General features: G+C 36.2%; 1 protein-coding gene across 3 annotated transcripts in view; it reads right to left on the reverse strand.

Annotated features, from left to right (window-relative positions):
- The window catches only part of NAALADL2 (N-acetylated alpha-linked acidic dipeptidase like 2), a 505503-nt gene that overhangs the window by 87677 nt on the left and 405328 nt on the right, over window positions 1-12498 (reverse strand). For all 3 annotated transcript variants that reach the window (XM_075418303.1, XM_075418304.1, XM_009940036.2), the window contains one exon: window positions 6967-7113. In XM_075418303.1, coding sequence (XP_075274418.1) covers window positions 6967-7113 — 147 coding nt within the window. The remainder of the gene's footprint in view (window positions 1-6966; window positions 7114-12498) is intronic.

Raw genomic sequence — 12498 nt, forward strand, 5'->3', positions numbered from 1 at the left:
AACACGTGAGTTGTTTTTCGGTAAACTACACCCTAAGTTCTCTCCATCAAGGACAGCTCCTCTACTTCCTTTCTCATAACAAAGAAAACTGGGAAAGCTTTTCATTTCTTTTTAAAACAAGTGCATGATGTGTCAGTCTAAGCATGTAAATACTGAAATCAAGAAACTGCAGTATGTTTCCCCAAAGAGTGATAAAAGAAAAGAAAAAAGGGCAGGATGGGGGGGAAGGGAAGAAGCGGAGGCAGATGGTAAAAGTAACTCCGAAGCCACATTCATTCAAGAGTTAAGATTTAGTGGCCTCCGTTTTACACCAGTGTGGGCGATAATCACTTTTACAGGGCTCTAATGAAAGTTGAAAGTTACCTTCAAAAAGTTATGCATATTTCAACAGAAATAAAAATCATTATGCATTCTCTCTAAAGAGGATACAATCTCAAACTGTCAAAATTCTAAACTCTTCTACATATATTACATACAAATGCCTTCTATAAAGAAACCTCTTTTCATTTTTCTTCTAAATTAGCTTAGTGGTCCATGGTATTACACTGTCTTGGTCTAGCCTGTGAATAATGTGACAGGTAATTTTTATACTTGTTGCCGTACTTAAGTTTGAGTGAAGATACGGAAAACAGCTTTTATGGTCTAGGTGTAAAAGTATGTGTTCTGTAAGCCCTGCATACCCAAACTTGGACAGCCACCATAAAATATTTCATGCTAAATATGTGTCCATCAGTAAATAACAAAAAGAGAGGGTAGGCTTTTTTTTTTTTTAATGATGTGCAGTAACATGTTTTTTCTCAAAACAAAATGATAATGCTAATATTGATGTAGCCAACAACACTACCACAAAAGGGATTTAAGTTTCTGTGTTATTAGATAGGCATCATTATGTAACAGGATGCACTGAGAAGGATGAATAATAATGCAAGATAACATAGCAAATCATCTAGCTATAATTTAAAAAATTGGATTCCTCATGAAACTGCTGACTACAGTGACAGAAACTGATAGTAACAGTCTATTTCCGTCTTGAAAAAAGCTCAAAATACTCCTGTACCAGCTTAAGTTTGCAACTGACTGGAACGGCGTCAAAATGCTGAGCAGTTTAACGTTGTTTGATTTACAATGCTGAAGAAACAATCAAATCTCTAACTGATACCATGGCAAATCCAGCTTACGTTTTCTCTTGTACCCAAACATTAGGCAGCCACAGTAAGGCTATTTTTCTCAGTCTCTCTGATTTGCTTACGTTCCAGTACTTCAGCAACTACGCTATAAACTGTGCCAAGACAGACAAATCAAAATGAATTAACTTGCAACTATGGGGTTAGTTCTTTTCTCTTCAGTGAGGAAGTCCACTACTACACTTCCAAATACAGGTCTTTTAAAAACGACTTTCCTCTGTCCCATTTCGTGAAGGAAAAAAGGCTAGGGTGGCCATCAGATTAACATGTTGAATCCAGCAGAGCAAACTGCATTTTTAAGGTGCTCCACCATGAAAAGGGAAAATTATATGGGATGATGCTCATATAGAAATAAAAACAAGGCAAAGCTTAAACAAATGAAGGAGAGAGAGAAGAGAAACAGAAGAATGTTAAAAGAGGAGGCATGGATACACATCTAAAGTTCTGAGTCTCTCTGACAGAAAAAACTATGGCTAGAGACAGGAAAACAACACAAAATTTTCCAGACCACGCTGTTGGTCCTGGTATTATATTTTTATATAATATGTTATTTCAGTGGAAAAATGAAAGGAAGGATTTATGCCAAACAACTTTCTGGAGAAGGCTGGAAATACCCTTGACACCCTACTGCAAAAGCTGTGTTATATCTTAAGACATACATGTGGTACATTTTCAGACTTAAAATTAACATTAATCTGTTTTAAGTAAATCAGCAGAAAGTTCTTTGAAACAGTGAGCTCACTCAGCAGTTACAACACTATGCAAGACTCATGTGTCCTCTCTCCATATACCCCAAGTACTGACACACATATTCTTGGCATAGCAAAATTTGTCTTCTCCTTTCCATGTTTGATGAGGCCACTAAAGCAGTAGGATTAGAAAATAGCCCTTACATTTGCCTCAGAGTTTCGGTGGTCCTGTGGAATCCGTGTCTCCTCCTCCATAAATAATACCCTATTTGAGTACACCAGCCTTAAACAATAGGTACCATCAGCATGCGTTAGCAGCCCTTATCAAAATATATCTTGGCACATTTAGCTCTTCTCAGTATATACAGCCTGAAATCACTATCTCTATAACCAACACCTGTGTAAACACCTTACATTTTAAATTACACCTTTTCCTTAACAGGTGATGCTTCTATTGCAGCTGAAAAGTAATGGGGCAAAAACCCCCTCAAATCCCTTGAATTTATTTTACTCTGCCTCTGTAGTAGAGGTAATCTATACCGCTGAATAAAGCTGCAACTCCAGTATTAGCTCACTGTGATCACTTTAATATTCCAAAGAACCTTTTGAAATGTTCATAGACAAAATTCCGAAACTGGACCACAAGTTGAAACTTCCACACATTTTAATAAAATGATTACCACTTGAATACCTTGCTCTTTTAGATTCTTTCTCATGTTTACGCTTCAAGTCTTTCATCAAGAGGTAACATCATTCCATTACACAAATGTGTGAAAAAAACCAGTAAGGAAAGGGAAAAGCTAAACTGAGAAAAGAACCTAAACTTTTGGAGTGCAGTGGTTTGCCCAGAAGTACAAGCTATTTCTCAGAAACATCACTCTGATTATGAAAGATGCTTTACAGATTTAGATGAAGTGTGCCTCAGTACCACCGCTAAACCCTGTTCTACAGCGACAGAAAAATTAAGGATTTGTTTTGAATATGTGAAAAAGTTTGTTTTGGTTCTCTGAACATGAAATAATTTCCAAACGAGTTTCAGAAGTATTAAATGCTCACAGATTCAACTGACATTTCTTAGAATTGTGAGAACTCAGCTGATTTAATGGCTGAAACACCTCAACATGGTCAGCTGGAACACGTGTCGAACAAAATTTTGAAGGATTTTAGTTTCAAGTGACTGATTAAAAGAAACGAACCTAGGAATCTGAGCAACAAGTTCTCTGTCTCCATACAGGCTTTCCACCCATTGCCTCAAAACCGCACAGATTCTATCCGCTTTCTGAAATAAATCATTCTATGATCACAAAAAAAAACTTCCCCAGACATGTGAAACAGGATAGCCCAGACTATTTTGGATTCATGTGTCTTTTCCATTCATGTCTCCAGTTACAGGAAATTTCACATTCGTTAACAAGTAAACATTCACTGTGACTAAAACTACTAATACAACTACTACCAACTAAAAAAATACACACAAGGGAAGAGAAACAGGGTATACTTTTAAGTGATAACACAGTATTTTCTATTACACAGGCACACAATCACTGTATATCCATTCAGAAATAAGAACGAAGAATTCAAATAGAAAGTGAATGCATGCTCTTCAGATCATACACCACCATACCCAGTGTTTTCAGAGTTATTCCTAATTTACAATCAAGAGCTGAGCTTAAATCATGCTGTTTACAATGTAAAACACTACAGGTGAAGAATTTACATCTAAGACACTAAGCAGAATCATAATCAACAGTGATGCATCCAAAACCACAGTTTTGTCTGTTGTATGCATGTATTTTCTGTCATTATTGAGGATATTTATGTTACACCATTTATTGGCTGGAACATACATTGTCATACAAACACGACTAATATTTTCAAGGCCATACACACACAAAAAAAAATCAGAATTTCCTCACTTGCTCCAATTTGTTCTTCCTGATCATGTGACAAAGTACTTCTGTCGATAACTAGCTCTTATTGCAGTACAGAAAGTAACAAAGACAGGTCTGTGATCTAAGACCTCTTTTACTTTATGTTGCTATTTCTTGTTGATGTAGCGGCAAACACCATTCTCCACTGAGGTGAGGACTAATAGCCTTATAATCATGGGCTTTCAGTAGTAGAGAAACTCAGATGTGAAATCAACATTACTTCTCTCTCTGGAGGCTCTGCACAGCCACTGGGATGTACATTAACGATTAACTTGAATAGCATGACTCCTCCTCGAAGGAAGGAATCTGTAGTATTAGGAAAAGCTGATCAGCCTTTCTTCTAATACATTACAAATCAGAATGTGACCCTCGCACGTGGAGGTAAAGGCAGAGGTTAGGAGGAGAGGAAGGCTTTCTTCAGCAACTGCAAGAGAATCTTGGAAATTGGGTTAATACTGGTTTTTTCCACTTGAGAAATTCTTCCAAGTTTACTTCTTACTTGCAGACTAAAATGCTACATATTTGCTGCTAGTAAATAAATGAGCTGCATTTCACTCAGTGCATTTTTATACCAGTGGCTGAATACTTAGAATGCACTTTACTAGCTCCTAGGTCTGACCACAGGCACTTGCAATGCAGATTTAACCTCCCTGAGGCTGTCGCTCGCTATACTAGGTAATTTCAGGCAAGACAGTTTTACTTACTCTTCTGGTCTGAATGTTTCCTCTTACAACTTTTATTTCCTCTTATTTATTCCTCAGGTTCCTGCCAATGAAAAGCTTTTATGACGTCCTCTCTGAGGACTAGCATTACATTTACTGTATAAGACATGCATTTCTAAAGCTGACCTATAACTGTTGCTCTGTAACCAGACTACAAGGCACAGGTCTTGGGCTTTTTTACTTTAAAGCAGGGTGTTTTGAGTGTGGAATAGCATCAGTTTTATGCAACACCGCATGCTGTCTGGCAGGTGGATAAAATAAACAACTGCTGTATGTTCCCAAAGAAGCGAATTTCCTGAGTAGGTCACAGCAGTAAGACAGCAGAGGAAACCAACCTGGTAAAATGATAGTCTACAAAAGCACGCCAAAATATCCCATTTCTGAAATCTGTTCTCCCAAATCCAAATCTTATTTTGCAATGAAGCTGACAAAGCTGAGGAATAATTTAAAAAGCTGAATGGCTTGGAAACAAACAAGCAAAAATCCCTCCCTGCAACTGAACAGATTACTTTCAGTCACTAACCTGCACAAAATGTTTATTAATACGGCTGTAAACCCAGAATAATTTCTGTCTTGATTCATCTGCCTTATAATAGTAGTATCCCTGTTTGATACAATAAACAGAATCCCAATAAACAACTGCAATAAACAGTAAACAATAAACATGCTGTTGTTCTGGCAGAATATAACCAACTAGGAGAGACGACGAGCCTATGTTTTGAAGGACTGTTAAAAAAAAGTATAGCAAAGAATTAAAATGTAATCATTCTGTATAATTTTGTTTTTAGGAAAAAAATCCATCCTCTTGCCGACAGAAATTTACACATTTTGCTAAGCAGATTTATTTCTCACATGAAAGAGGGGTCATGGGGTCAAGATCTCCTATGGTCTGAGAGGTGCAGTACATCAACTTCAAGACTGCAGATTACACTTGTCACAAGTTTATTTCTAGGGAATGATTTTGCAAGAAGGACAAGAGCTGAGTTTTTAACAGAGAATAAATTTTGCTGTGTCATATTTAAGCAAATACAAAAATATTGTCTTCTATGATTTTAATTACACTGCTGAGTCATTTCCAGCACTGTGCTGAGACAAAAATGCACATCTGCAAAGTTAAGTGAACATGAAGAACAACTCTGGTAGGACTGAAATAGACATTAGCCAAGGGAACCTTCAGTGTTCATATTGTAAATGTTGCTGGGAAATACATATTATTTTGATATCTGAAGTCTGCAGATTCTTTCTTATGCTTTATAGATCCTGTTTACACAGATCTAAACGAAAACTATGTGGAATAGCTGCTAAGTGACAATAAAAATTTGCACTGGACCACAAGCCTGTCATAAACATTGCACTCATAGATCCGCCTTCACATTTTCCTTACAGCCTTTGCCTTGTGTTTAATCTGAAATAGAATACTTTGCCTTAGATGTGATGTTTAGAAACAGAAGACTCCTTATTTATATCAATTCTTGACTTAATCTATTTTAATTTACACAACACCACTCTAATATTTGGTATATTTCTGTTTTGATTTGCATTTGTGAAATAGAAGCATATTAGCATGCAGTGCCAAGAAGCATTCCAGTTCAACTCAGCTTCAGCTTTGTTCTTGGACATGGAAAGATGTGTGCATATGTAAGCACAGTGCAAGAAGAGAAAGGAGGGGAATACGAAGTCAACGCCTTGTTACATTTACTAGAAAACACACACCTTTTCTCATGACCACTGTATCTTGAAGTAACTAATGCCAGGCTTCCTGCTCCTCAGCTGACCAACTGAGGGTAAGACTCAGCTGTCCAGGTGCAAATATAACCTATAGTAGTGAAGGCTGAGGAAGGACAAACTTTCCTGACAGTTTATCTGTGTCCAATAACAACCTGGTCTCCAAACAGCGTAACAGGCGTCTTCCTTCCACTTACCTTGCAGGGGACAATGAACTGAAAACGAGCATGGTGTTTTGAAGACTCCAATCAAGCACACAGATCTTTACAACCAACATATATACTAGAGTCATATTTTTCCCACAGTATGAAAATGGATATAAAATTCATTTTGAAGGCTGTCTCATCCTACTGTGCAGGAAAAAAATACACATCAAAACTCATTTCCTCTAGGTTGAAACCAGCCTGAAAATTGGGTTAGATAGTATGTAACCTATAATACTACCAGCAACATTAAAATTTTTAATGTAATGACCTCCATTTTTAAATTTTGCTTTTTCACTTGTTCTAAACATTTATCTCTTTAATTTGAATGCCGTACCCCTATAAAATCGGTCACTTTTAAGCTCTGTGGTAATCCTCTGAAGATATAAAAAATGCACTTACAGGAGATAACTTTCCACTACAACACGCTTGTCATGTAAGGATATAACCTGAGAAAATCTAATTCTATCTTTTTTGCTATTTTCAGTTTGTCCATTTTTATTCGTAACTACCTCTGATGTTTTGATGTCCTCGTAAGAAAACTGCGTGGCAGGTACTCCAAGATGGTTGATGAAATAATCTGAATCTCCTTGTATCTGCACAGAACTCACATTAGATCCTGGACATTTAGTCTTTTCCACACAGTTGAAGCTCTGGCTCTGAAAAACAACACAAATCAAAATTCTACTTACTTCTGTTTGCAACCACACTCTTAATAACTCGTACCAATATCTCATTTACTCAGCATTCTCTGGGTTGAAGCATTTTAAAAACAGGCTGGAACGTACACTGATGCAAGCAGCCATTAGCTAATTCACTCTTAGTAGCGAGTCAGTCTACAAACCTCTCACCATCTATTGATATATATGGCAGTCTTTGGGATTGGACATAGCAGAGAAGCAAGAGTGTGGTGCAACATGGCCGAGTCTTTCAAAGGACAATGAAAGTCATACCTAATCAAAATGGTAGGAAGGGCAAGAGAAGCAGCCTTGGTAGGCATATGAAATGTCCCATACTGGGCAGGTGATTATACGTCATCATGGGTACCTTTTGGAAGCAGTTTCTGAGCTCTTTAATGGATACCAAGGAATCAATTCTTTATTGAGTCAATAGCATGCTCTCTAACAGCAATAAGCTGAATCAGATCATCTTATTCAAGGCATCTATGGTCTATGAAATGATGGCAACGTAAAGAATTTGCTGCATTTGCAGAGTAGGAGTTAAGAGAAAAACAGTTAAAAGGCTAAAAATACAAAAATACACATTTTCTGGGTAAATTTCTTAAAACAAGTGTAGTCAGTGACGTGTCTGTATTTCTTTCACATAAGTATTTAATGGTGAAATCTTAGCAACACAATTGCAATAAATATAAGACGAAAACCAGAAAACAAGCCCAAGACTGAGTGCCACATACTGATGTAGCTTTCAAATACATTCGATAATCAAACACTTAATAAACAATAGGCACTAAGGCTTTCAACATCTATTATAGCAAATAAACTACTTAGGTTTCTTTTTCAGACTGTTAAGAAGTTGAAGTACTAGAGATTATTTACATTTAGCTAACAGTTTATATAGTATAACATAACTTCCTCAGACCTACCTACTATATTACTAGCTTGCTACAGGAACAGTGTAAAGATTAGTTTTCCTTTAATACTAAAATACACCAGATTGTGTATATTGAAGTTACTGAGGTTAGCAGGAAAATGCTTTAAGAGCTACAAAGAGACAAATCTTGGTATTTTTTCATTTTTAAATTAGCATAATTACTGCTTCAGTTTCACTTCCGTGCTATGAAGAATGCAACTGCATGTTACCCACTATAAATAAGGGCTACAGATTCTCACAGAAAACTATTTTAAAATATCTTCAAGAAAGTGTTTTTGAAAGGTGGCTATATCACTCTTTTTTTTGTTAAACATTTCTGCTCCCACCACTCTTACACACATTCACAGTTGTGCAAGGTCCATTCAAAAAGACAGTCACAGTCAAAACAGAAACAAAAGATCACTTCTGCATGTGCAGTTCACCTCTAGTAAGTATTACCCTCTCTAAAGATATCCGTGGAGAAACACGATTCACAGCAGCCAAAATTCTGTGTCTCAATGGCATAGTAAGAAAAAAGAATAATAAACATTAACATAGCATTAATCTTAGGTGTCAGTTGTAAGTCACAGTTGTTAAAACATTGCAGACAAAAGCTTAAAACAGGGCTTCTTGGGGATTTTTTATATTTAGATTTAAGAGATTTTTTAAAAGTTTTTAAACCCGAAAGCATCTCTTTAATTACAACTTTTGCTCCTGTGCTTCACTCCCCCTTTACACCATTCCTGAGCATGTTTCAATCACACTGAGAAGACATTTAGCACCACCACAGCATGACTGTTCAAAGACATACAAATACACCTGCTATCTAAACAGTCTCAATAAAGTCAGTAACCTTGTTTTTATAAACCAAAGCTACAACAGAAACAGCAGAAGGCCAAACCACATACCCATTTCAAAAGAGGATTTTAAATAACCACATTTTATCTTCTACAATCTTTCCCAGTCAAAACACTGTATAGTACACATCCACATATAAAGGTATGTTTATAATTTTATGCATATATATGCACACAAGATCCATTCTTAAGTGATTGCTCCTTTCAGGAATTATAAGACGTTTTAGTATCACACAGTGTACTATACTACAGTGCAGATTAGAATAATTTCCTCATACTGTCCCATCACATTTAGTCAAGTTTCATAAATGATGAGTAATCTGTTCTTCCTTTAATGTTTACAAGTTTACTGAATTATGTGAAATACAGCTTTTGGGTTCAACACGAAAACATCTTAAATAAGCAAAAAAACCCAGAGTTACCTACCAATGGAAATCGCAAAGTTAAATAACCATATTATTCCTAAGAAAACTGTTGGGCAAAACAATTCAGTATCAGAAATGACAAACAGTTGAAGAGTCAACGATCCATAAGGAAGCCACATACCACACAGAAGGATCTTGTTTTTCTGCAAAGACCTGATCCTATGTCTCAGTAAACACAATGGCAGCAAAGCTCTTCAAGGCTAATGCTACTCGCACCTTCTCAGGTTAAGACTTTATGTAACTATCGTGACTATCCAGAACTAATTTGCAAGAAGTAATCAGCAGCAGGGGTATCTTGAAACATGGTAAGGATCAGCAAAATCTTAATGCATACCTCACAGAGGTAAGGAAATGGAGCAGACGAATGTACATTTTTGTCCTTGTAAATCTAAATATAACCTTTCACTCTACTTCGCAAACATTAACCTTTCACCATCACCTATGTATTTACATCTAAAATTTGTTATGAGATTTTCAGAAAAGGAATACCGTAAGCTGTTGAGTGGAGGTACAAGTCTAGAATTCCCAACTGGAGAGGGGGTAACAGAGGGTTAACAGAAAAGGAAAACAAAGTTTCATACAATGAATAGAGCAAAAAATTTCACGCAGCAAAAAATGCCAGGAATTTTTGATCTAATATGTGAGAAGTCAATTAGTGTAACTGTACAAATGAAGTTCTAAGGCATTTTCCACTAGAGTCATCTCACCTACACCCCAAAATTGTTCGCCCAGTATCAAGAACACTAGAAAGCTGGATCACTATTGTCAACTACTAAGCAGATTAGGTTTCACAAAAAAACAATCAATGTTATAGATACTGCAGGGACACATTTAATTAACAGACTATGTTGGTATTGTTCCCTTTTCTGTATTATTTCTGAGGTAAAAATGATGGTAGAGTCAGTTAATTCTGAATATACACCAACCCCCACTTCTGCTAGCATATCAGGAACCGAAGAGAGATGTCTTCCTTTTTCAGAAACCCAAGCCTGAATTTTAGCCAGAAATCTGCCTCTCAGAAAACACTTCACTACATTCCTTTTCAACTATCCAAAAAGAATCAGTTACATCTTTCCTCACTATAGCAACAATGAAATAATTTTTACATATGAAAATTTACATACAAAATGTTTACAGATTCAGTTAAGAGTACAGTAAGATACAGTACTGTTTGTTCTTTATATCACCATCCTTCATGGTATAGGATTTAAATTTTTATAACAGCAATGTTCTGTTAGATAGTGCTAGCATCTTAAGAGTTTAACTACTTGGTTCAACTTTTACTGTTCTGACACACAAGCCCCTGCTAATATATGTGATATATACGATAATATACTATGTGGGTCACAGAACTGACAGGGTGGAGGACAAGATTACACCAATGCCAATATCCAGAAACACAGGATTTAAAAGCAATTCAAAGTTCTTCAAGGCCAAATAATTTGTCATTCATCATGTAATAGCAACTGTGGATCACTGTGGAATTCTGCTTTCCCCTTCTTTTTTTTTTCCTCACCAACTAATCTGCTATTTTTTCATGTTTAAAATTGTGTAATTTACAAAAAAAAACTCTTTATAACTTAATAATTTGATTAATAAGAATTCTGATAATCCACAGAATCTTTCCTTTCCTACATGCAGAAAACAATGTACAGGTTCTCAGTTCAGAAAAAAAGCTTAATTGTTATGCATTACTTCACCAGTTGCAGTCAGGTCCTACTTAATGATCCTTTAAATGTTAGCTTTTATGTAGGAAAAAAAAATTAAGATCTTTAAAAATGCATCGAATAAATAATCAGCACCACGCTCTGTAAGAACCGACTCCCTGTTAGAGAGCAGGCAAACTACATTTCTTCACCTGGTTAGTCTTAGAGCAAAACACATATAATAGCACTATTAAGACCACTCAGTTGCTCAGGCTGGTCTCCACCATGCCAGTCAAGCCCTCCCTTTCGAATGGAAGGAAATCAAGCCATGTGGTCACACAGTAACCAACGAGTGGTTCATGTCAGTGCAAGGACACACGTGCTATTTCTAATTGAATAATTTTATTTCTCTGGAGTTCATTTTGGTTTTCAGCATCATGTTACAGGTTTATACTACAAATTTAAGAAAATGAAGAGTACCATATGGTCCATCAAATACATTTAAATTGGATTAATGTTATAAAATAGACCTGACACATCTAAAGTATAATCGAGTGGTACTTCACTGCAGGCCTTATTCTACCACTAATTAGAGCTAAGCATTCATAGGTGCCTTTTGCTGCAGTCTTAAGATCCTGGTATAAATAAAAGTCCATATTTAAAAAAAAATGTTATTGGCCATTTCTACGGTTCACATTCCACCTAGAGGTATGTACCTGTCAGTTAGTTCTGGTTACCTTTGTCCCTTTATGTGCCTCCAGCTGAAGTTGCAACCCTAGCAGCTTTTGAAAACAGATTGAAATGTCTAAGTAGGTTTCAACAGGACAAATAAAGAAGGACCAATTATTCTTACAATGTGTCAGTGATCCCAGATTCAGAACTACAGCAAGGAAGCTTATTCTTCACGAATAATCAATCTTTATTCCTTGAGCTGAATCACCACCTGTGATAGGAACTGGTGCAAGGCAAACGCATTTAAGAAGAGAAGCACGGTAACACCGTTTAGATGAAGTAAAATGATCTAAACAAAGAGCTACAGAATTTTTTAAATTAATCACAAACCATGTAAAAATGCAGAAAGCAACAGATTAGCATCTTTATTACTGCAAATGTGTTATGCTACATCATCATCAACAGGTAGGAAAGGCCAGAGAAGCTACGTAGCACAGGATTCACAAGTATGTGTCTCTCATCCATAAAAACCTGTTACACTCTGACAAACAAATCATTAGAGGAAGAAGGTTTGACAGCTCTTTAAAAATATTATTAGCTGTTTGCTTGCCCTTACTACCAAAATCTACTGAAAAAAATAATGAAGTTTCTAGGAATTGTATTAAGTCTATGGCAAGCATACTCCTTTGTTGTTTCCCATCTGATTATCTGGTTTGACTATAAACATCCTGCTTTGCTCTCTGTCTTTGCTGCTGGATCATATATTTTGCTATTAATTCAAATCAGCTGTTTATAAAATTATTAGGGAGATTTAATACAGCACTTTCCCCTACAGACCTCAAACTACTTTTGAA

The sequence above is a fragment of the Opisthocomus hoazin genome, chromosome 4 (genome assembly GCF_030867145.1).
Source record: "Opisthocomus hoazin isolate bOpiHoa1 chromosome 4, bOpiHoa1.hap1, whole genome shotgun sequence".
Lineage (NCBI taxonomy): Eukaryota > Metazoa > Chordata > Aves > Opisthocomiformes > Opisthocomidae > Opisthocomus > Opisthocomus hoazin.